General features: G+C 37.4%; 1 protein-coding gene across 3 annotated transcripts in view; it reads right to left on the bottom strand.

The window, feature by feature from the left end:
- Positions 1–295: 295 nt before the first annotated feature.
- The window catches only part of NOX4 (NADPH oxidase 4), a 181996-nt gene continuing 155254 nt past the window's right edge, over positions 296–27037 (bottom strand). For 2 of the 3 annotated variants that reach the window (XM_049889568.1, XM_049889571.1), the window contains 4 exons: positions 25873–25981; positions 23918–23986; positions 22175–22275; positions 296–3743 (listed from right to left, as the gene is read on the bottom strand). In XM_049889568.1, coding sequence (XP_049745525.1) covers positions 3623–3743; positions 22175–22275; positions 23918–23986; positions 25873–25981 — 400 coding nt within the window. In that variant the 3' untranslated portion in view covers positions 296–3622. Of the gene's footprint in view, positions 3744–6027; positions 6204–22174; positions 22276–23917; positions 23987–25872; positions 25982–27037 lie in introns of those variants that run through there. The other variant, XM_049889570.1, reaches the window with a different exon arrangement.

Below are 27037 nucleotides of genomic sequence, written 5' to 3'. Positions count from 1 at the left end.
GGCAATAGGGAACCCAAAGTTAAGAAGGGAGAGTGTTAACATGTCATGGAGTTAACCAATGTCATAAAACAATATGTGCACTGTTTAATGAGGAACTAGTTTGTTCTGTAAACCTTCATCTAAAGCGCAAAAAAAATTTTTTTTTTTAGAAAGCAAACTAAGCCCCAAATACATGTATGTTGGTATATGTGCATATGTACACATGCACACACATATATTGAAAATATATGTGTGCGTGTGTCAAAGAGTAAAACACTCAGCTCTGTAAAAGCAAAATGAAGAGTTTTATTGAGAGAAAAATACAGTTTGAACTGGGAAGCACAAAGTGAGAGTATTAAGTGTTCTACAGTACAGAAGACAAGCAGGGGTTTTTATACAGTAGAATCAGGAACTTAACAAAAACTTGATTGGTTGACATTTTAAAATCAGTTATGAAATGATCATGGGATAATCACAGCATTTCAAAGGTTCCTGTTATTTGTCCACTACTGACCAAATGACCTCTTGAGTAAAGAATTTACAATCTATTTTCTGTTATGGTTTAACTTTTGTGAACATATGCAAGAATCTCTTCCTGGAACATTCTTAAACAATCATTATTGTAATCTTCCCTGTTCGTGAAAACCATTCTTTCCTATTATCTATTTTAAACCATATATTCCTTAAGCCTCTCTGCAAGCATTTCTGAGAACAATAATCATGAGTTGTTGTTCTCAAAGTTAATGATAAGCTGGGATAAGCAGAAGTCAATGTAAGACAAAAATGGAGCTTGGTTCAAGATGGGGTTTGGCTCACACTTAACTCTGCTATCCTGGTCATGCCAAGTGGTTCAGTTTTAAAGTGCTCTTTCGTAGATAGATAAATAGGCAGATAGATAGAAGAACAGATACATATAGATATACATACATAGATATATAAATAGATATAGATATAAAATCAAATATATACATTTATTTGATTTTGAGTTTTTATTATTATGTAAAATCACAGCCTTTCCCTCCCATAATTCAGTGAACCTAAAGAAGGTTAAAAGTTGAATAAGTTCTTATTGCATTCTTTGTTTTAGGGCTTATTAAGCAGAGTATAATCCTGTAAAAATTGATAGTTTCTTCCCAAATACCAAAGAAAAGAAATATAAAGACCTATGGTGATGATCATTTTGTTCAGAGGTTCTTAACCTTCAGTCCTTGCTTGTGAAGATTGTTTGCGGGCCCCCCAAAATTGTATGTAGAAGTCTGTACATACGGAATAATATGAATTTTTAATCAGGTTCTCAAAAAGATACATTCCCCCCAAAATATTAAGAATTACTGACTTGGTCCAAATGAGAATTCTTAATCCGAGAGCGAGAAGTAATTTGCCATAGTCACACCATTAGCCAGTGACACTGACAGCTTTGGAACCCAAATCCCTAGGGCTATTCATGCTAGTGTGCACTCAAATACTAATACCTGAACAAACAGATTATGTTCCTTAAATTTGCTTCAACTTGTGAACAACCTTCGCTGTTTTATTTGTTGCAAAGGTAAAGTGAGATTATACAGATTTCAAGGATACCATTTCACATTTAACATTCATTGCCATTAAAATTAATGACTTAAATCATTAATGACTTGCATGACAATAATTTGCCCTAGAGAAAGAATCCCCCCAAATAAAACAAAGCTCTTTTAAAGGAAGTTCTGATGTCGTTCCTACCTACAGAGGCAAAAAATACCTATGCTTAACTTTTAACAGTAGCTTGAACATCTAACTAGAATTTAAAATAAGCAAGGAGGTTCATCTACAATAGTAGACCTGCACTGAACTATCATCGTTCTTCTGAAAAATCTTACAGTTTTATTAAAATTAGGTATATTAACATAATCACATAAATAAATTAAGATTAGTAAGGAGTTATGCAACAGTATTGCACATCAAGCCTGGACTAACTCACTGGAAAGATTCTTTTTACTGGTTCCTTTGAATACATGTGTTTATGAAAATTCTTTTTAATTCAAAAAGTGCTGCCAAGATGTACTGCTTATTAAATATGCTTTCAGAGCTAAATCTGCAGGAACATTGCACATTTCCCATTACCTTTTCTGACTCACCTTCCTTCCACAGGAGGCAGAAAAAAGAAGTCCAAGGAGAGGAACAACTATCTATAAGTAAACGTGCTTTAGGCATTCAACCCTAAGATGGTTTAGCATGCTTGATTGCTATTGGTGACAAATAGCAAAAAAAAAAAAAAAAAAGATGACAGTACCATCTGTCATGTTATGTTACAGCATGCAAGACTTTAACAAAGGCAAGAAAAATCATACTGCAGATATCAGCAAGGTCCTATATTTGCTAGTAATTGATAGATAGCTACAACACAAAATCACTAAAGTGTACAACAAATGCCTTAATTCTTAAAGTAGTGAAATGGACTTGTCCTTTGAGTTAAGAAATATAATGCCCAGGGAGCATAAACTGATAGAATCATACAGTGTAGTCCCAATATTGACTTTAAATCCAGTAATTCCCTATTGAGACCTAAGATTACACATAAAGCAACAATAATATTCTTGATATTGAACTTAAATCTAGATAACTAATGAAGTATTTCCTGTTGTGTAGTAAAATATGCTTTTCCTGTTCAGGAATATGACTATAGTTTCAATGTCTCCAGTATACACAGGAAAGAGATCTTGTATCTCAATGCTGACTGACAGATATGATGCCCTTTGGTCTTAAAGCACAAATTAAACAAAGCACCTTTAGAGGCTAAAAACTAACAGGAAGTGTGCCTGGGGAAATGGTGATTAAAAAAAAAAAAAAGGCTGAAAAAGGAAAAAAAAAGATATTAGTTTGTAAGTCCCTTTATAATTGAAAGTAATATTTTCTCAGTACTCTATAGTAGATTAAATAAGTTGGGGATGAAATGGATCTAGTAAACCACTGTGTCTAATGCATGCCAAGGGAGGGCAGATTTCCCTTCGCACAGGAAAAAAAGAAAAATATAAAAACAGGTGCTATTATATCTACATCTGCACAAGGTTCAATCAGCATATAGTTTACAGATATCAAGTAGAGGTATGAACATCAGTAGTGAGAAAGATTAGCTGTTGGCACAAAGTACCCGTATCAATACAGAGTTCTGTGTTGTATTTTTAAACATCTAATACATTTGCCTGGAGGTTTTCCAAATTAAAGCTACTCTGTTTATATGCAACATAGAAAATGTAATCTCAGTTTCAATGAATTTTTAATTTTGTTCAATCTTGCATTCGTTCAACCAAAAACAGTTTAAAGAGGACCTAGGCTATCAACCTCACAGTGAGCAAGTTCGGCTCCTCACTAGAGACTTCTTGAATCTGCCATAAAAATCAACAGTGTGAGGCTAATAGTTTTCTTTTAATTAGAACATTGAAAAGTGAATCACCACATCGAATATTCTGCAGGGCCTCTTTGGTTTCCAGATTAAACATGTATTATTACCTGTTATCTTGCCACATTCTCCTCATTTCCATTTTAAATAATCATAAATAAGAAAGCCTTGTTACTCTTTGGCATGACATAACTGATTCAGCTGAGTTTCAAAGTCTTAAAAATTGCACTCATTCCTTTTTTGAGTCCTGGTTCATCTCAAAGGTTTTCAGCTGAAAGATTCTTTATTGTATTCAAATCTTGTCCCGTATGAGTTGTTCTGGTTACTCAGTTTATGAAGAGTCTTGGAAATTGAATTGGGCCCACAGCAGAAAACACCAACTGTTTTCCTGGGAAAAGAGGAGGAAGAAATGGAAAATCAGGTGGAACATTAGGCAGGACATGGCAAGAAGTATGTTTTACGAGCATGATTAAGGGTATTAACAAAGTGAATTCTCTGTTGCTCTCTATATTGAAAACACCCTTCTCAATTATCCCCACGTTTTTTTAGTTTTTTTATAAGTGACTACCAGGAAAATATTTTATTTGCCTCATACTTTTCATATCAGAACTATGGATAATTCAAACAATGTAACTATGAGCACATATTCACTTACTATCAGATAGTGAGTGGCCTGCCTTAGGCTTTTCATTACAGTCCATCAGTGAAGCCAGAAACCAAATCAAGAACATGACTTCCAGTGCACATGGCACCATGTTCTTTCTCCCCTTACTAGGTATTTTACATATATTTTGTAAAAAGCTCACATAGATTTTCATTGGTAGTGATAAACAAGGGGAAAGAGAGAAAAGGCATAATCAATTTGAAAAGATCATTTAAAAAGACTAATTTATATTCACACTGAAACAAAAAACATATTAATCAGGATACATGTTCTTTTTTATTTCTGCACTGCAATAATCATAAGAAATGTAAGTAGGTTTTATTACTCACTAATATAACATTTTAATAGTTAAATTATACATATACCTTCCAAACAGACTAAATAAATCCTAAGAAGTAACTATTATTTCACATTCAAAAGTTTGCTGATTTGCTTTGAATTTTTCCAAGGATATCAAAATGATTCATAATTCATATACTATCTTGGAAAAATACAGTACATTCTCATCTGAGAATAAGTGATGCTGAAATAAGGCAGTGAATCTATTTAAATGGGTACAAATATTCATAGTAAATACTAAGAAAGTTTTATTAAAATTTTTTCACCTTGAAAAACTAAACAGAATTTTTTTTTTTATTTATGAAATAGAAATTTTACTTCAGACTATGGTAGTATAACAGAAAAAAAGTGTAACAGGGACTATATTATTCTCTTGCATTAAACACTAGAAAAGCAAAAGAAACAAAATACATGAAGCAATTCTTTTCAGACCCTGAACAATAGACAGCACAGAACTGTGCTCCCTGAGGAAGGGGGATAAATAAGGTGAGTCCAGCAACTGTCTAAGCTTACTGTCAAGATTTAGTTTACAGGCTGCAGCACAGAACGGAAAAGCCCTTGTAGAGACTGAGATTTCACTGAGTTGAGGTGTCAAAAGAATGGAGTTCACAGAGACCAAGGAAACTAGAATACGTGAACTAGAATACCTATAGAGAGAAGGGAACTTCACAGCAAGAACTCTTGGAGATCTGTAGTTCACAGCTGACATCTGGGATCTGGAGATCTCAAGTCTTTGGCTGAGGGCTTATTCTGCTCATGAATGAGAGAAAACTATAGGAGTTTACTCAAGAACCACCAGGGAGCAGTAAGTCAAACAATTTCCACAAGTCAGAATGAAAAGGCCCCATAATACATGGGGCAATGAGTACTGTTCTCAGAAAATGATTACCGTATATGAGGAAACAGGGATAAAAACTATCTTACACTAAAAGCTGCTCTAGACTTTCATTAACAAAGCTTAAAAGTAAGCTTTCAAAGGATCAATTTGAATCCAAGTAATGTAAATGTATCCCAGAAACAAGTTCAACACTATTAATTTGAATAAAAGAAAATTTGGCATCTAACAATGTCAACTTCAAAATTTACAGGATTAAATAAAAAATTAATAGGAATGCAAAGAGCAAGAAAATGTGAACACAAAAGAGGAGAAAGATCAGTCGATGGAAATACACCCACGATGACAGAGAACATGGAAATAGCAGGTGTGGTCATTAGAACAACAACAAAAAAAAACAACAGTGATTATAAATTGACTTCATATGTAAGAAGGTAGAGGAAAGTGTATCAACATGATAAAAAGAAAAATGGAGGATTTTATAAAACACCTAAATAGAAATTATAGAGCTTAGATACAGTATTCGAAATGATAATAGAATAGGCACTACAGAAAAAAAAATATAAGTAAACTTGAAGACAAAGCACTAGAATATATTCAAATTGAAGCACACAGAGAAAAATGACTAAAAAAATGACCCGTCTAATATTATCAACTAGTATAACCTACGTTTAATTAGAGTCTGTCTTAGACTGGGCTCTCTACAGAAGCAAAACCAATGAAGCATATAGATAGATTAGATAGGTTAGATAGATAGATGATAAATAGACAGACAGACAGATAGATGATAGATAGATAGGTAGGTAGGTAGGTAGGTAGATAGATGATAGATAGATAGGTAGGTAGACAGACAGATAGACAGATAGATAGATAGATTAAATAGATAGATAGATATAGATGAGAAAGAGAGATTTACATCAAGGAAATGGCTCACACAGTTGTAGAGGCTGGAAAGTTCCAAGTCCTTGGGTCAGGCTGGAGGCTTCTCCTGAATCACATAGCTGCATGACCTGGTGAACCCAAAATTGGCAGGTCAGACAGCAGGCCTCTTGCTCATAGTCTGCAGAGGCTGACAAGTTCCAAGATCAGCAGGTAAGCTGCTAGCTTAACTCCCAAGAACCAGAAGTCAGATGAACATGAGCCAGCTGCAGGATCCAGAGCAAGCAAAACCCCACCAGCCTTGACAGAAATTCTACCTCTATTGGATGTAGGCCACACCCTCAAGGAAACTCCTTTCAATGGATTGACAAAGCAGATCCCATCATGGAGGTGATCACATTATATCAGATCTCTTCATGGAAGTGATTACATCATTATACAATTGCCAAACTACATCAAAACTGCCAAACCACTGAGAATCATGGCCCAGACAAGTTGACATACAACCTTTACCATCACAATCCATCCCTTGTCAGCTTGGAACCTGTATACATCTCCTTAAAAGACAGATAATCTCTGAATAAAGACAATTATAAAGTCACACTTGTGTCTAACATGATACAACTAACATGCATACAACCAAAAATGCACTAGCCCTGTTTATATCATATATTTTATAAGTGAAGAAAACAAAAATATTTGATGCACACATACAATGAAGAATACTCATAAGACTTATGGTCCTCATTTCTGCAACTGGTCACATAGTTGTAATTGGTATTTAGAACTACCTTCCCCCACCACCCATTCTGTATTCCCTTTGTCCTCAGCAAACACTTCAGCTGGTTATGGTTCTTTGCCTGGTGGGGTGATCCAAACCTTCATACCTGAAGGGTCTAGGTCATCAGCAGTCATGTCAGAATTGGGTTGCTGTAGTTTTCCATTGACTTTAATCACAGGGCATGGTTGTACCAGGACATACCCTAAGGGATCTCCTGCATTCCAGACATACTCTTCTTTACCTCCATTATGTAATCAAGGTCAATCACAGCACCCAATATGGTAACTACTGTCTTTGCCTGTTGATTCAGAGGCATAAGGAGCCCAAAGCGGCCAGGTAGCATTCTTAACTTCCAGTTCAGTGGAATCAGTGATGTGTCTCCAGGTGGGACCATTCTTCCCTTTGGAACTAAGACCTCTAGAGCCACAGAGCATAAGGCCATGCAGACAGGAAGCAAAAATTTTACTAGTGGATCACTAGGTGCAATAGTGAGTGGTGCCTTCCATTTCCACCCCTTGATTCCTGGACCCATGCATCCTGGCTATGGGAAAAAACTGCACCATATATTGGATGCTGGTTTAGAGCATATACAGCTTCCTGGAGAACAATGCCCCAGCCCTGCAAGGTATTACCATGTAGCTGATGACATAATTGTGTTTTTAGAAGGCCACTGTACCATACTATCAAGCCAGCTTCTTCAAACTGATGGGTGACACAGTAAGTCTAGTGAATTCCATAAGCATGGGCCCATTGCTGCATTTCATCTGCTGGGAAGTGAGTCTCTAAATCTGAGGCGATGCTGTGTGGGATAACGTGACAGTGACTAAGGCATTCTGTAAGTCCACAGATCGTAGTTTTGGCAGAAGCATTGCGTACAGGGAAGGCAAATCTGTATTCAGAGTGTCTATTTCCAGTAAGAACAAAATGCTGCCCTTTCCATGATGGAAGTGGTCGAACCACCAGGTTGCTGGTTGATCACCTTAAGGAATGGTGCCATATCAAGGACTCAGTGTTAGTCTCTGCTGCTGGCAGACTGGGCACGCAGCAGTGGCTGCAGCCAAGTAGGCCTTGGTGAGTGGAAGTGCATGTTGCTGAGCCCATGCATAACCTCCACCACATGATCACTTTGTTCATGGCCCCACTGGTCAATTACAGGAGTGGCTGAGGAAAGAGGATGACGGGTTTCCACTGAATGCATCTTTCTATCCCCTTGATTGTTAAAATGCTCCTCTGCTGAAGTCACGTTTGGTGAGAATTCACAAGAGGCATAATTATCTTCACTTCTTTGGCCCACTCAGAGAGGTCTCTCCACATATTACTTCTCCACACTTCCTTGTCTTCAATTTTCCAGCCATGTTCTTTCCAAGTCCCTGACCAACCAGCTAAACCACTGGCCACAGCACATGAATCAGTATACAATAGCACATTTGGCCATGTCTCCTTCCTAGCAAAGTGAACTACCAGGTGCACTGCTCAAAGTTCTGCCCCCTGGAATGATTTTGTTTCACCACTGTCCTTCAATGAGGTCCCAGAAAGGGGCTGTAGTGCTGCCACTGTCCACTTTTGAGTAGATGCCTGCACATTGCACAAAACCATGTGGAAACCAGGCACAGGTTTTTAACTCCTCAGTCAACTGATCAGAAGGAACTCTCCATGAGGCCATAGGTGCAGATTGGGTGATGGAAGGAAATGTGACGAAGTAGAGACCATGGGCATTTGGGCCACTTCCTCATGCAACTTACTTGTGCCTTGAGGTCTTGTTTGGGCCTGATCTTGTATATACCACTTTCATTTAATGATGAAGTGCTGCTGTGCATGTCCAACTTTATCGCTCAGTGGGTCAGACAACACCCAGTTTATGTTGGCCAACTCAGGCCGCATGGTGACTTAGTGGCCCATTGTTAAGTGTTTGGTCTCTACTACGGCCCAGTAACAAACGAAAATTGTTTCTCAAAAGGAGAGTTGTTATTTGCAGAGGACGGCAAGGCCTTGTTCCAAAATGCTAAGGGTCTGTGCTGTGATTCACCAGTAGTGGCCTGCCAAAGACTCTAAAGAGCATATCTGCCACTGACACTTCAAGCACCACTGGATTAGCTGAATCATATGGCCCAAGTGGCACAGCGGCTAACGTGGCACCCTGAACCTATTGCAAAACCTTCTTATTCTGGGCCTTACTCAAAACTAGCAGCTTTTCAAGTCACTTGATAAATAGACTGGAGTAGCACACCCAAATGAGGGATATGTTACCTCCCAAATCCAAAGAGGTCCACTAGGCATTGTGCCTCCTTTTCAGTTGTGGGAGAGGCCAAATACAATAACTTGTCTTTCACTTTAGAAGGACTACCTCAACTTGCCCCACCCCACTGAACTCCTAGAAATTTCACTGAGGTGGAAGGCACCTGAATTTTTGTCAGATTAATTTCCCACCTTCTAGCACACAAATGTTTTACCAATAAGTCCAGAGTCATTGACACTTCTTCCTTACAAGATTCAATTGGCATAATGTCATCAATGTAATGCACCAGTGTGACAGCCTGTGGAATGGAAAGACAATCAAGGTCCCTGCAGACTAAATTATGACATAAGGCTAGAGAGTTGATAAACCTCTGTGGTAGGACACTGAAGGTGTATTGCTGGCCTTGCTTCTGGCGGTCCTTTGAAACAGGTATGGAAAAAAAGGCATTACCCAGATCAATAACTGCATACCAGGTACCAGGAGATGTATTAAGTTGCTCGAGCAATGAAACTACATATGGAACAGCAGCTGCAGCTGCAGTCACCACCTGGTGAAGACTTTGATAATCCACTGTCATTCCCCAAGAACCACGTATTTTTTGCACAAGCCAAATAGGCAAGTTGAATGGTGATGTGGTGGGAATCACCACCCCTGCATCCTTTAAGTCCCCATTTGTGGCAGTAATCTCTGCAATCCCTCCAAGAATGTGGTATTGCTTTTGGTTTACTATTTTCCTAGGTAGGGGCAGTTCTAATGGCTTCCCGTTGGCTTTTCCTACCATAATAGCCCTTACTCCACTTGTCAGGGATCCATTGTGGAGGTTCTGCCAGTTGCTAAGTATTTCTATTCCAATTATGCATCTAGAACTGGGGAAATCACTACAGGATGGGTTCAGAGAGCCACAGGACCGACTGTAATATGGACATGAGCTAAGACTCCTTTAATAACTTGACCTCTATACGCCCCCACTCTGACTGGTGGGTCACAGTAATGTTTTGGGACTCCTGGAATTAGTGTCAGTTCAGAGCCAGTATCCAGTAATCCCTGAAAAATCTGAATATTGCCTTTGCACCAATGAATAGTCATTCTCATAAAAAGCTGTAGATCCCTTTGGGGAAGGCTGAGAGAAGGATTAACAGTACAACTTTTTGGTGATATAGAGGGGTCTTTCCTCAAGGGGACTGCCCCCCACCCCCTTCATTCAAGGGGTTGTGAGTCTTTAAACTTGCTCAAGTCTAGGAACTGACTAAAGAGAATTGACTCTCTATTCTGGCAATTTGAGTTAGACTGCTATTCACTTGACCTAGGACTCTTTCTCTTGTATAGATCAAGTAAATGTTTTGTAGATTTCCTATCTACTTCACTCCTAGGGACAGCAGGGCTAAGTAGCCAACACCATAAATCCATATGAGTCAGACTATTCTGATTACTGCTTTGACTCTTCTGTCCATTAGGGTAACCATGCCTACCTTGTCTTTGTCGATTGTGTGTTGCCACTTGGCTCCTGCCACCATGGGGTTCAATCAGTCCCACTGTAGTTACATGTCTTAATTCAGTTAGGGCAGTTCCCACTGTCAAATCTAACTTACATAAAATAGCAATCACAGTAGTCTTCAGTGATGCTGGGTCTCCCTTCACAAATTTGTTTTTCACCGTTGTGGTAAAAGGTGTGTCCTCTGGGCACTCCATGTGTGGGTCTATGGGTCTAACCTGATAAATCCACTCTAGCGTGCCAATTTTCTTAAGCTTTTGGATACCTTTTTCTGCAGTATACCAAGGTAGGTCCGATACTTCAACTTGATTTAGTGTAGACCACCGTGTAATCACTGCTTCGGTGACTCAACCAAATAAACTATTAGATCCTTTCCTCTCGAGCTGAAACGCTGAATGATGAATCTGTGCTTAATGGGCCTATATCAATAAAATCAGACCGATCCATCTTTATGTTCCTTGAGCCATTATCCCACACCCTTAATAGGCATATTCCACACATATTCCCCAGGTTTCTGCTTGTACATATTAGGAAAGTCAAGCGGTTCTTTTGGAGTGTAGCATACTTCCTCCTGTGTAACACTCTGCACTTCACCTTTTGTAGTTCATTGGGACTTAAGTCTAGTTACAGATCTAGAGGTCAAAATGCATGATGGAAATATGTTTTGAGAACACTCAGCATTATCTCGTAAGGCATCTATCTCAGGCAATGACCCAGGCAATGACTCAGACAAAGGCCTTCAGACACAGCTTGGTTAATCCCACCAGATGGGGGTGGAGGGGTTAATGGTTTTCCTGGAGCAGGTGGCTAAGCAGAGAAGAAGGGAGTGAAAGGCCTGGTTCTACTGGCAGTAGCGATTCAATAGAATTTAGGGACTCAGTGTTACCAGCTTCCTGATTATCTACCCATATGTCCCCATCCCAAGTTTCAGGATCCCATTTCTTTTCAGTTAATGCCCTCACTTTAATTTCAGGCACCACTCAAGGTTGGGAATTCAGTTGGCATTACAATTCAGCCACTCTTATAATAAGACTGTGGGTTTGGTTTTTGGCAATATCAGCTCTGTTACAAGAAGTAAGGCTTTCTTTCAAGGCACAAGTGATACGTTTGAGATCATTTATGTGGTACTTGAGCTTTGATTCTGAAGCTCTGAGCTCATCTCTTTCTTTCACTACTTTGTTTAGCAAAAAGTAGGATCATCCAACCAGTTTCTTTATACTTCTCATTCTGATAAAATTGTAGAAAGGTATCAAACATGCAATCATCCAGTCTCACCTCTCACCAATACTTGATCTTTTGGTGGTGATATTTTGCATATTTCTATTGCCACCTCATGCTATGGATTTGCACTGCCTTTTTTACTACAGGAAGCAGTGTCATCAACATCTTTTTTTTTGATGATTTCTTTAACTCAACATCTTTAAGACTAACCAGACTTTAGAACCAATTTAGAAAACTCATCCTTACGATTTTGTTTTTCTAGACTACACTCTCAGGTACCAAATGTCTTAGGCTGGGTTCTCTAAAGAAGCAAAACCAGTGAAGTATATAAATATATTTATAGGGAGAGAGATTTATATCAAGGAAATGTCTCATGTGGTTTTAGAGGCTTGAAAGTCCCAAGTCCATGGGTCAGGCTGGAGGCTTCTCCTGACTCATGTAGCTGCCCAGGTTGGTGAACCCAAGATTAACAGGTCAGACAGTGGGCCTCTTGCTTACAGGCTGCAGAGGCTGACAAGTTCCAAGATTGGCAGGTAAGCTGATAGCTCACGCTCCAAGAACTGGAAGTTAGATGAACAGGGGCCAACTGCAGGATCCAGAGTGAGCAAAAGCCCAAGGGCCTTGACAGAAAGTCCACCTATATTGGATGCAAGCCACACCTGCAAGGAAACTCCCTTTTAATTGACTGGATACTCACAGCAGTTCCCATCATGGAGGTGATCACATTATATCAGATCTCATCATGGAGGGTATAACATCATAATACGACTGCCAAACTACATCATAGCTGCCAAACCACTGAGAACCATGGCCCAGCCAAGTTGACACACAACCTGAACCATCACAGAGTCCCATCTAAATAGAAGGCACAGAGGAAGAGAAAAAATATTTCGAGAAATAATTGCCATTTTTTCCCCAAAATTGATGACAAGAAAACCACAGATCCAAGAGTATCAATGAACCTCAAGGAAAATAACAGGCAAAATCTCACCAAGGAAACTCATAAGAAAATTGCTGAAAAGTAATGATAAAGAGAAAAACATAAAAGCAGCCATAGGGAAAAAACAAAAACATATTACACATTACAAACAGAAGATCAAAGATAAAAATGACATAAGAGTTTTTGTCACAAATTATACAAGTCAGAAGGCAATTAAGTGACATATTTAAAGTACTGAAAAAGAAAAAAATATGTCAACTGGAGTTCTATGTCAAACAAACTATCTTTGAAAAATTAAGACAAAATAATATATTTTCAGACGAACAAAAGGTGAGAGAATCCATCATCAATAAACCTCCTATAAGAAATAGTAAAGAAAGTTCTTCAGAAAGAAGAAAAATAAAATCAAATGGAAATTTTAATGTACCTAAGACATGAATAGCACAAAAATTGAAAATATGTGAATAACTATAAAATATAATTTTGTCTAATTTTTAAACTCTTAAAAACATAACTGTTGTTTAAAAATTATAAGAAAAATACATTACAAATTTACAGCATATGTAGAAGTATGATGAATGATAATAATAGCAAAAAGGCCAGAGTGGGAGAAATGGAATTGATAAAGTATTATAATATTTCTTAAACGTAGACCGTGATACCCTAAAGATGTATACTATAAACCCAGAATGGTGTGTTTCTGATTTTAATTTCATCAGAATCCCTGAGGGGTTTAACAAAACACAGCAAGGCCCCACACCCAGAGCTTCTGATGCAGAAGATCTTGGATAAGTCTCAAGAATTTGATTCCTTAACAAGTTCCCAGGTGATGCTAGTCCAAGGCATGCAACTTGGGAGAGCTAATATACTAAAAACAAACAAGTGAAAACAATGAAGTGGTATGGCTAATATGTCAGTGTTGGAAATAAAAGTATTAAAAAAAATTAATCGAAAATAAATCAAGAAATGAAGAAGAAGAAAAAAAAGGAGATAAGTAGAAAAATAATTAGTAAACTCCTAGATTTAAACCCAACCATATTGTCTACTATATTAAATGTAAATAGTTGAAGGATGAAATCTAAAAATCAGAAATTACCAAATTGGATAAAAAAGTAAAATCGAAATATATGTTGTTTACAATACATTCACTATAAATAGTATAAAAAAAGTTGATAGTAAAAGATACACTAACTATGTAAACATTAACCTAAAGAAACTGAGGTGTCTAAATTATTTCAGAAAAACCATACCTCAGAATAAGGATGTTATCAGGGATAAAGAGGAACATTTGATAATAATAAAGAGATCAAATCATTAAGAAGACATAACAATTCTAAATATATATAAAATCATAGAGCTTCAAAATACATGAAGCAAACACAAATAGAATTACTAAGACAAACAGATCCACAATTATAATTGATGATTTCACCACTCCTCTTTCAATACTTGACAGAACAAGTAAACAGAAAATCAGTACGTGTATGGTAGACTTGAATACCACTATCAACAAATAGGAACCAGTGGACATTTATGGAATGCTCTATCCAACAACAACAGAATACAAGCAGTTCCTGGATTATGAATAAGTTCCAATCCTAAATCTAACTTTAAGTCAAATTTGTACATAAATTGGAACAGTTAGTGTGATGGTTAAGATTGTGTTAACTTGGCTGGGCCAGAATTCTCAGTGTTTATCTATGATCACCCCCATGATGGGATCTGCTGTAAGTAGCCAATCAGTTGAAAGGGAGTTTCCTTGGGTGCATAACCTGCATTTGAATATAAGTGGACGTTCTTGGCTTTTGCCTGCTCTGAATCCTGCAGCTGGCTCCTGTTCGTCTGGCCTCTGGTTCTTGGAACTTGAGCTAGCAGTTTACCTGCCGATCTTGGGATTCGTCAGTCTTCACAGCCTGTGAACAAGAGCCCTGGCTCTCTGACCTGCTGATCTTGGGTTCACCAGCCTCTGTGGCTACGTGAAGCAGAAGAAGCCTTTATCCAGATCCACAGACTTGGGACCTTCCAGCATCTATAATCATGTGAGCCGTTTCCTTGATATAAATCTCTTTCTATATATATTATACGCTTTACTGTTTTGGTTCTCTAGAGAACCCAGCCTAACACATTTGGAACCAGGAACAGGGTGCTGCTCTAATAGATATCTAAAATGTGGAAGCAGTTTTGAAATTGTGACCAGGTAACGGACTCAAAAGGAAATGGGAGTGCTGTTATACTGTTGATGACGTAGACAGCGAGAACCAGCAGCAGCAGAGAACGGGCAGCGGCAGAAGACCGGCAGCAGCAGAGGACCAGAGGTCAGACGAACAGGAGCCAGTTGCAGGATCCAGAGCAGACAAAACACAGAATGTCCACTTATATTTGGATGCAGGCCACACACCCAAGGAAATTTCCTTTCAACTGACTGGCTACTCATAGCAGATCCCATCTTGAGGTATTCGCATATAAACACTGAGAATCATGGCCCAGCCAAGTAGACACACAATCTTAACCATCATGGTTAGATAAGGACCTTCCATAACTTCAAATGCTTGCCTTAGAATATAGTATACAGTGTACCTTTCTTTGTATAACAAAAACACCAAACCTGCTGCCATCGAGTCGATTCCAATAAAAACATTAAATAAACACTTCCAGGCACACTAAAACATCTTTAACATAATAATAACCCACTGCCATTGAATCGAATCCGACTCATAGAGACCCTATAGAACAGAGTAGAACTGCCCCATAGAGTTTCCAAGAAGCACCTGGCAGATTTGAACTGCCAACCTCTTGGTTAGCAGCTGTAGCACTTAACTGCTATGCCACCTGGGTTTCCGAACATAATAATACAGTAATAATAATAATAGCTTTTTATTTTATTTTTCACATTATGCTTTTAGGTGAAAGTTTTGTTGTTGTACCAGTGCCAGGCTGTTTTGACTACTGTGTTGGTATAAAAGGGTCTAAACTCAGGTAGTATGAGGTCTCCCACTTTGTTGTTATTCTTCAGTAACGATTTACTTATCTGGGGCCTCTTCCCTTTCCATATGAACTTGGTGATTTGTTTCTCCATCTCATTAAAAAATGGAATTTGGATCAAGATTGCATTGTATTTGTAGATCTCTTTGGGCAGAATTGACATTTGCACAATGATGAGTCTTCTTATCCATGAGCAAGATATGTTTTTCCACTTATATAGGTCTCTTTTGGTTTCTTGCAGTAGTGTCTTATAGTTTTCTTTGTATAGGTCTTTCACACCTCTGATTAGATTTATTCCTAAGTATTTTATCTTCTTGGGGGCTATTTTAAATGGTATTGATTTGGTGCTTTCCTTTTTGAACTTCTGTCGGTGTAAAGGAATTCATTTCATTTTTGTATGTTTATCTTGTATTCTGATACTTTGCTGAAATCTTCTATTACTTCCAGTAGTTTTCTTGTGGATTTTTAGAGTTTTTTGTGTATAAGATCATGTCATCTGCAAATAGGGATACTTTTACTTCCTCCTTATCAATTTCAATGCCTCCTATTTCTTTATCTAGCCTAATTGCTCTGGCTAGGACCTCCAGCACAGTGTTGAATAAGAATGGTGATAAAGCGCATCCCTGTCTGGTTCCCATCTCAAGAGGAATGCTTTCAGACTCTCTCCATTTAGGATGATGTTGGCCCTCGGCTTTGTATAAATGCCCTTTGTTACGTTGAGGAATTTTACTTCTATTCCCAAAGGCTCCTCTTAAAAATTTCATAATAAAATCATTTTTTAAAGCATCCATAATATCATGATGTTTTTTACTTTTTCTTTTTCAACTGTTAACTTGTTTTTATTCTGTAAGATCCTCATTTGTGTGATTTGAAGCATTCCCCACTGTTACTTTCACTAACTTAATGAAATCTTGGAAGTTTTTCAATATCTACAATTTCTTTGCAATCCATTTGCACACTACACTTGCACTAGACTTCTGCATTCTAAACACCACCCAGAGATTTAGCTGTAAAAACTTCAATGAGAGAAGTGGACATAGACACAAGTTCTAAGCAGCGAATGATCTTTAGAGGCAGATGTTTAGAAATAGTTCTATTAGTGTCCAATATATTTATACCAATATTTGTTTTTCTACGCAGATTTGTGTGAGACTGCGTATGATGAATACCTGGTCCCTTAGAATTGGAAGGGATCGTAGAGCTTATTCATTCCAATTCCTTGTACTATAGATGCAGAAGTTTTGAGTCAGCTGACCCAGGAACACAGAAACAAATGTAAGAGGCCAACTCTAGGTATTTCTATTCTGTGTTGTTTTGAAGACATTCCAAGGTAGCAAAATAAAGATACAATCTCAGATATTTCACCCAATCCCAACAATTCTTTACTCTAAATCCACGTAAAATCAATTCTTACTTTCTCCCTTTACATTTTGCATAAACCTAGACAGCTAAATATAGGATATACGATTTTATTATAAATGATAAAAAACTGAATTTGGGCTAGATATAATAAATTATTTTCTGACAGGTCATTAAATACTGAGGTTAATAAAGTAATATTTAGAATATCTCTGCTTCTGAGAAATTAGTTATTGATGCTTTTAATATATTACAGTTAGCATTCTGCTGCAACTTATACAGTGAACACAGCAGTTTACTGCAACACTTCACTGCCCCCAAGGAGCCAGAAAACAAAAACCCATTGCCTCTCACTGATTCCGACTCATAGGGACTCTAAAGGACAGAATAGGACTTCCCCATAAGGTTTCCAAGGAGTGGCTGGTGGATTCAAACTGCTGACCTTTTGGTTAGCAGACTGAGCTCAGCCTGAACTCTTTTTTTTTTTTTAGTGATTTTTATTGTGCTTTAAGTGAAAGTTTACAAATCAAGTCAGTCTCTCGCACAAAAACCCATATACACCTTGCTACACACTCCCAATAATTCTCCCCCTAATGAGACAGCCCGCTCTCTCCCTCCACTCTCTCTTTCATGTCCATTTCGCCAGCTTCTAACCCCCTCCACCCTCTCATCTCCCCACCAGGCAGGAGATGCCAACATAGTCTCAAGTGTCCACCTGATCCAAGAAGCTCACTCCTCACCAGTATCCCTCTCCAACCCATTGTCCAGTCCAATCTATGTCTGAAGAGTTGGCTTCGGGGATGGTTCCTGTCCGGGGCCAACAGATGGTCTGGGAGCCATGACCACTGGGGTCCCTCTAGTCTCAGTCAGACCATTAAGTTCGGTCTTATGAGAATTTGGGGTCTGTATCCTACTGCTCTCCTGCTCCCTCAGCGGTTGTCTGTTGTATTCCCTGTTAGGGCAGTCATCGGTTATAGCTCGGCACCATCTAGTTCTTCTGGTCTCATGATGATGTAGTCTCTGGTTCATGTGGCCCTTTCTGTCTCTTGGGCTGGTAATCGCCTTGTGTCCTTGGTGTTCTTCATTCTCCTTTGATCCAGGTGGGTTGAGACCAATTGATACATCTTAGATGGCTGCCTGCTAGTGTTTAAGACCCCAGACGTCACTCTCCAAAGTGGGATGCAGAATGTTTTCTTAACAGATTTTATTATGCCAATTGACTTAGATGTCCCCTGAAACCATGGTCCCCAGACCACTGCCCCTGCTACACTGGCCTTTGAAACATTCAGTTTATTCAAGAAACTTCTTTGCTTTTGGTTTAGTCCAATTGTGCTGACCTCCCCGTATTGTGTGCTGTCTTTCCCTTCTCCTAAAGTAGTTCTTATCTACTATCTAATTAGTGAATGCCCCTCTCCTACCCTCTCTCCTTCCCCCCTCTCGTAACCACAAAAGAATGTTTTCTTCTCAGTTTAAACTATTTCTCAAGTTCTTATAATAGTGGTCTTATACAATATTTGTCCTTTTGCAACTGACTAATCTCATTCAGCATAATGCCTTCCAGGTTCCTCCATGTTATGAAATGTTTCACAGATTCCTCACTGTTGTTTACCAATGCGTAGTATTCCGTTGTGTGAATATACCATAATTTTTTTATCCATTCATCCGTTGATGGGCACCTTGGTTGCTTCCATCATTTTGCTATTGTAAACAGTGCTGCTATAAACATGGGTGTGCATATATCTGTGTAAAGGCTCTTATTTCTATAGGATATATATTCCAAGGAGTGGGATTGCTGGATCATATGGTAGTTCTATTTCTGGCTTTTTAAGGAAGCGCCAAATGGATTTCCAAATTGGTTGTACCATTTTATATTCCCGCCAGCAGTGTATAAGTGTTCCAATCTCTCCACAGCCTCTCCAGCATTTATTATTTTGTGTTTTTGGATGAATGCCAGCCTTGTTGGAGTGAGATGAAATCTCACTGTAGTTTTGATCTGCATTTCTCTAATGGCTAATGATCGTGAACATTTCCTCATATATCTGTTAGCTACCTGAATGTCTTCTTTAGTGAAGTGTCTATTCATCTCTTTTGCCCATTTTTTAATTGGGTTAGTTGTCTTTTTGCAGTTGAGTTTTTACAGCATCATGCAGATTTTAGAGATCAGGCGCTGATCAGAAATGTCATAGCTAAAAACTTTTTCCCAGTCTGTAGGCAGTCTTTTTACTCTTTTGGTGAAGTCTTTGGATGAGCATAGGTGTTTGATTTTTAGGAGCTCCCATTTAACTAGTTTTTCTTATATGTTCTTTATAATGTTTTGTATACTGTTTATGCCATGTATTAGGGCTCCTAACGTCCCTATTTTTTCTTCTATGATCTTTATCGTTTTAGATTTTATATTTAGGTCTTTGATCCATTTTGAGTTAGTTTTTGTGCATGGAGTGAGGTATGGGTCTTGTTTCATTTTTTTGCAGATGGATATCCAGTTAAAAAAAAAAAATGCCAGCACAATTTGTTAAAGAAACTGTCTTTTCCCCATTTAACTGTTTTGGGGCCTTTGTCAGATATCAACTGCTCATATGTGGATAGATTTATGTCTGGATTCTCAATTCTGTTCCATTGGTCCATGTATCTGCTGTTGTACCAGTACCAGTCAGCCTGAACTCTTAACCACTGCACCAGCAGGGCTTCATCCCCAAGAGGGATATGGTAAAATAAGACTGTCACTTTTTATTGGGGACAAGCAAAATGTGCCTTATGGTGAAGTCCATTGAACCTGTAGTCAGAAGATATGGGTTCATGTCCAGTTTCTAACTCATTAGCCATTATTTTAGACAAATCATTATCTTTTCGGTTCTCACCTTCTTCATTTGTAAAATAACGATGTAAGACAGGGTGACTCCAAAAGCTCCGTCACTTTTCATGTTCATGTGATAAAACCATCATGTAATTCATTTTCTGACTTAAAAAAAGCCACACAAAGAACCCCTCTCATGCAAGTGTGGAAAAGTAAATTGATTCAGATTTTTGCCTTGTAGGGCAATGTCTAAATGTGTCAGCAGCATCTGAGCCAGCAATTGCACTTGTAGGATCCTAAGCTACTGCAATACTTTCACAAGAGCGCTGAGAATTTATGTAAACAGACAATTACTACAGCACTGTTTGTAACAGTGAAGAAGCAGAGGTAGCCTGAATATCCGTAATAAGGTAGTAATGGTCGAATTATCCATATTCTAGAATACTGCCTCATAGTATTGCATGGAAATTATTAGTGATCTATATGGAAACCCTGGTGGCGTAGTGGTTAAGTGCTACGGCTGCTAACCAAAGGGTCACAGTTCAAATCTGCCAGGCATTCCTGGAAACTCTATGGGGCAGTTCTGCTCTGTCCTATAGGGTCACTATGAGTCGGGATCGACTTGATGGCACTAGGTTTGGTTTTCGGGTTCTTTATATTAGAGTGCATCTGAAAAAAAGTTGAAGAATTATACTAATTTATAAGGTTGCTATGAGTCGGAATCGACTCGATGGCAGTGGGTTTTTATATGCATCTCTGTCCTATTTTTTTTTAATTTATATTTCTTCAAATTATGTACATGTGGTGAATCAAAATGTTATACCTAAAATGTTATATTTACATGGTCACTGTTAGCTAAATAATGAATCCTAAAAATGTGGATCCATTCTTTTCCTCAGTATGCTACACAAAAATCTTTTTAAAAATAATGCATTGTATTAGATAGCTGCCCCATAAAAAAAAAAAAAAAAAAATCAAGTACATAATGTCAAAAGTGTTGTACAAAATGTCAACAGTAGATGGTGCACATCTACTCTTCTAAACCAACTTTGCTGTTTCAAGAAAATTAACAAACAACCAAACCAATATAGGAAACTATCTAAAACATGAGTATAACAAACAAGAATCCTTAAAACTAACCAAAGATATCAACAATCTCAATCTAATTTGCTGTAAATGATCCTCTGCGGCTTTGGGGCTTAGTTTTAGAATTCAGGAAAAGAAACTAGCAAAGTTTTCAGCACAATACTACGAAAACCAGTAAAAGAAAGTCTGTCAGAGGTCAGTTAAATGGCATTAAGGAAGAACACGCCTGTAGTACATAGCAAGAGACTAGTGAGTATGACAACACTATAAGACCTAAGGCAGGTGATATTGGAGAAACATAGGAAAGGAATATGGCTGAACTGGTTGGCATACATACGGAAACCCTGGTGGCATGGTGGTTAAGAACTACATCTGCTAACCAAAGGTCGGCAGTTCGAATCCACTAGGCGCTCCTTGGAAACTCTTTGGGGCAGTTCCACTCTGTCATATGGTGTCACTATGGATCAGAATCAACTCGAAGCAAAGGGTTTAGCTGGCATATACATACTTTGTTTTGTAAATAATGCTTTTTCACCCTCAGCCCAAAAACACTTTCAGGGAAGGGAAATACTACAGAAGTGGTTTCAAACATGGCTGCAATCTGAATCAATTCTTCACCAACACCAAAATTCAAGGCATCAATTCTTCTTCTGTCTTCCTTATTCATTATTCAGCTTTCGCAAGCATATGAGGTGCCTGAAAATACCATGGCTTGAGTCAGGCACACCTTAGTTCTCAAAGTGACATCTTTTGCTTTTTAACACTTTAAAGAGCTCTTTTGTAGCTGATTTGTCCAATGCAATCCGTTGTTTGATTTCTTGACTGTTGTTTCCATGAGCATTAATTGTAGATCCAAGTAAAATGAAATCCTTGAGAACTTCAATCTTTTCTCCATGTATTTTGATATTGCGTTTTGGTCCAGTTGTAAGGATTTTAAATATAGGTCTATGCAATTTTAAAAACAGGAGAGTCTATTTTATAAACACATTGTTGACTCTTTCTAGGCCAAATTTTAATTATTTGGACTTGCAGATATTTGGTTGATTCCTGCCCCTGCTTCCTCCTTTGAGCGTGACAATTGAGAATTTAAGTGAGTTTGTAATTTGTACATCTATTGCTAATTCATCTTTTTAAAACTTCAGGTGGTGATTTGGAAATATTTTCATATGACCATTAACCACATGTCAAGTTCTTGGAGGAACAGTACTTACCCTCTGTTACATTTGGCTATTTCATCAAACAGAATTTTCCACCGAGGCCGTCCAATAAAAAGTCTCGAATTCAGTGCCGGATATTTTTCTCCAATTATTTTCTGCCAAAAAGAAAGCATTTTATTTTATATGACTCACAGATTTAGACAAATAACTCACTGCTCTAACATCCTTTCTGCTGGTGCTGTGGCTTCCTACCAAATTGCAGTGATGTAAAGAATATAAGTGTCAAACAACAAACCATTAAGTACAGTCATTTCAAAGCATCATTTCCTTCCTCTTTTCCTTTAAAATCCATTATCTCCCTGAATGCCATTCTCACAAATGGCTGATATTCTTAGACTTCAGTTCCATTTTTAAACAACTGCAATGTAAAACAAAGAATGCACTCTAATGGCTCACTCTCAAACGAGGCTCAGCACATACACTTTACGGAAATATATGCACCACAAGTACAGCTATCATCTTTGGCTCATTATATGAATAAAATACTGCAAAATGTCATCGTAAATTGGGAAAAAAACAATCCTAGAAAAGACAGGCCAAGACCGCAGAGCTCCAAACCTCATGTCTATCACCAAATGACTGCAAATGGGCTGGTATTTCCAATTAACAGAACCCAACTCAAACCAAACCCATTGCTTTTAAGTCAATTTCAACTCATGGTGACCTATGGGACAGAGCTGAACTGCCCCATAGGATTTCCAAGGCTATAATCTTTACACAAGCAGACTGTCACATCCTTCTCCCACAGCACTTGCTGAGTCTGAACCATCGACCTTTTGGTTAGCCGTTGAGCACTTAACCACTAAGCCACGAAGGATCCTTAATTAACAGAACATTAGATATAAATAGATGGTGAAAAATTACACTGAAGTGAGCAGAGAGGAGAAAGTGTCTAGGACTCAGGCCGACTTAAACTGGGAACCAAATGTAATTTATGATCCAGGCCTTAACTACAGTGATATCATGAGGAATAATGGTACTGACCTATTTCATGACAGTAGCATAATAAAATGATTTTTTTTTTTTTAATGTGACAAATAGGTTAGAAATCTGACTAGAAAAAATACGGTTGGAATAATTTTTGGCAACTGACAAGTCTTATTTTGTATGCAGAGTATTACGTAAATGTATGATAGGAAACACTAAAATTTGGTGAAAACATTCACACCCAGATTTGTATTCCTATCCTGCTCTTCAAATGCTGTATCTAAACACTAGTTTCTTAATCTGTAAATGGAGATAATAACATCATCTGCTTTTGGAATCTGTTCAGATTATATGAGATAATAAACATGAAATGCTTAGCAAAGGGTCTACCATAGTGAGTGTATAATGTATGACAGTTATTAATTTTTAGTTTTCCATGGGGGGAAATAAGCTGAATTGTGTATGACCTCATCTTCCATCTCCTCATAAAACTTGCATTTGACTAACACGGTCACAAGGCTTCATTTATGGCCTGATATCTAAGGGTAAGGACTTGAGGTTACACATAAGGGAATAGAGATGGACTCAGAACGTCTGTTCCAGCCTCTTGTGAGGAGGACAAATGAAAGGCACAGTATGGTTGACTTCAACTACTAGCCAAGAGTTTTCTGGATACAGTCCAAAGGAAGCCTTCCTCTAGGAGACTTCTGTATGAAACACCTGCAGAAATTCTCTTCCAGCACAGTTCCTATAGTAAATCTTCTATTATCAAGAGACTTGTTTAATTTACAATAATATCCAACCACATACCTGTATTCCATCTGTTTGACTGAGGTACAGCTGGATGTTAACATAGTCAGGTCTGTTCTCTTGCCAAAACTGAAGAGACATAAAAATGAATAGGTTTATTAAAATTCTTTCTGTACACTCAGACTTTCCCTATTTTAACACATGTAATCCTAGAATTTGTTAACATATATCTTGGTTTATCATGGTCAACACCCATAAGCAAGTGGATATATATGTACACACACACACTCATAATATGGACTGCCAGAAGAATGAACAAATCTGTCTTAGAAGAAGTACAATGAAAATGCTCCTTAGAAGTGAAGATGGTGAGATTTCATCTTATATACTTTGGACATGTTATCAGGAGGGACCTGTCTCTGGAGAAGGACATCATGCTTAATAAGGCAGAAGGTCAGCAAAAAAGAGGAAGACCCTTAATGAGATGGATTGATACAGTGGCTGCAACAATAGGCTTAAACACAGCAATGATTATGAGGACGGTGCAGGACCCAGGCAGTGTTTCCTTCTGTTCTACATAGGGTGGTTATGAGCTGGAACTGACTGGATGGCATCTAACAACAACAACAACATATATATACATGATTCTAACATTAATAACCTGCCCCACTGGTATAGCTAGATATGATGGTGCTGATGGAAGGGAATAATTATGTTATCTTAATAGTTACATAATCTAGCAAGTTAAACCCTACACTGATATTTAGCTAAATATTTCACAAATATTATTCTTTATTTTCTTCCCACCGAGTTCCTAAATTTTACCCAGGGGTTCATCCATAAAGAACACGATTCTCTTTTAAAAAGCAGTAGTGATATGTACTAGGTATACTAGGAAATAATCATAACAAATTTCTTAGCCTATTATTTGTTTTTTCTAACTCTCCTGAGCCTTAGAAAGTATAATACAGAATGTTAAAATACAAAACAACACAAACAAAAACAAACAATGAAAAGACACATTCCTCTTTCTGCCTTCCTTCTATTCAGCACTGGTTTCCCTTGTATAAAAGTCTAAGTGGGAACTATACCTGCCAGAATAAAACAGTATGGAGAATATATTGAACAGTTCAATATCTTGAAAAGCAAAACTTAGTAAGAAAAATATCATCTGAAGGAAAATAAATTCAACAAAGGGGCAAAAGAGTTGTTGTCTTCATATGCTTCCTTTTTCTAGAAGACAAAAATGAATCTCGTAATGGTTGGCTTTGCTCTGACTACACTTTATTGCTATTGGTTTCTCTCTCTATCTTCCTCCCTCCCCGGATGCACATGTGCAACCCTGCGCACATGCGCGTGCACGCGTGCACGCACACACGCAATGAACTTGGTGACATAGATGCCAACACAGAAAAGATACATCTATACTATAAAATACTTTAGCATTATAAAAAGGAGGTAATTCTATATGTACTAATACTAAAAAATGTTCAAGACATAAAGTGGTAAGTTAAAAAAAGCAATTTTCAGAATGACACACACAGTATGATACAATTTATAGAATATCCACAAGGTACCTCTGTTTATATAAACTGGGTGGGGAAAGTAGTCAGGGAGGATTTTGCTTTATTTATTTATAATTTAATTTATTTGCATTTGTGTATTAATTGTATAATTTTAATAAATAAAGACAAATAAATAACAGGTAAATAAGTTTCCCTTCATCTAGCTTTTCTCACTACCCTACAGACACATGCATACATTTCTATGTAAAAACATTCTTTGCTATAGATATATATTCAAACCCACAAACAGTGATATCTGGAAAGATATGTACCAAATTATTGATAGAAGTTACCTCTGTGTTTTAGGCTTAAGAGATTTTTTTCTCTTTGTTATTTATCTGCATATTTTCTCATTTATTCTATAACAAGCGTTTGTTATTTTTGTAATATGAAAGGCAATTGCTGGATTTTTTTCTAAAATTAGAAAAAAAATTGCAAAACTAATTTTACCTTGTTATGCAACACACAGAGTAAGTCTGCAAACCAACGGAAGGATTGAATATCTCTGCACACCCAGATAAAATACAGTCTTCTAAGCTTGTATGGTTTCCAGTCATCCCTTTAAAATTAAAATTACATAACAGGCATTAGGAGGGCAAAAAAAAAAAAAAAAAAACCCTAGATTCTTAAAAGTTTGCTTTTCATTAGTAAGTAACCAAGAGAGAAACCAGTCATTTACATTTTAGTGTCTGATATAGCACTTTCTATAACCACAAGTAAATTTAAAATGCAACATGATGACTTAACGATATGACATACCCCATACATTTAAATGATTATACTTGTGAATATTATATGCATATCACCTGTTTCTAGTAAAAGCTACTAGGTTAAGCTTCCAGATCAAGATAATATTGGATACTGCATCTAAGAAAAACAAGTATTCTATTTTCAGTAAATTCTATCACTGAGCAGGTCTCCAACGTCATCCAGTCTTATCCTGGCTTCTGATCAAAATGACCCGAAACCATTCCAGAAAGTTGGTTGTTTATCCCCTTCTTAATAATCATTAAAGAAAGAGATTTCACAACCATCTAGTATGTAATGCATTCCAGCAACCCATAATTTCAAGTCTGGATACATATTTATAATTATGAAGTAGGGTTGAGGTTAAGAAAATGTTCTTCCCTTTTCATAACATTAAAAAAACATAACATTAGGCATCCTAATAACTTGTAATGTGTTTGTCAGAAACAAATGTTTCCTGGCTTAGAATATGGTTATTTTTGTAAGAAACTCCAAAAAGTTTCAAATTTATATCATGCATTTAAAATTCAAATTAGATATCATGAAAATATATTGTTTCAACTCAGTGTTTGTTTTTGGGCACTTCATAAAGCAGACTTTTAATGCAACTGGTACCTACCTGAAAAATGAATGGAACAGATTTGGAGATAAGTTCCTGCTGTCATTTTATTTGTGATTTCATGGCAATTAATATCAATCAATTAATTTTTGCTTGGAATTAAAATAACGTAGAATTTTCCTAGAATTAATATAACTGAAATAATATTTTCTCTTTAAGCAATCTTACTTTTGAAGTCTCTTTTCTTCAGTCTGTTGTAAATTTTCTGAGTAACAGACCAAGGAATGATGTGTTCATCTGTCGTCTCCT

The sequence above is a fragment of the Elephas maximus genome, chromosome 7 (assembly GCF_024166365.1).
Source record: "Elephas maximus indicus isolate mEleMax1 chromosome 7, mEleMax1 primary haplotype, whole genome shotgun sequence".
Lineage (NCBI taxonomy): Eukaryota > Metazoa > Chordata > Mammalia > Proboscidea > Elephantidae > Elephas > Elephas maximus.
The sequence above is the reverse complement of the archived record's forward strand: the minus strand, read 5'-3'. Positions and strand labels throughout refer to the sequence as shown.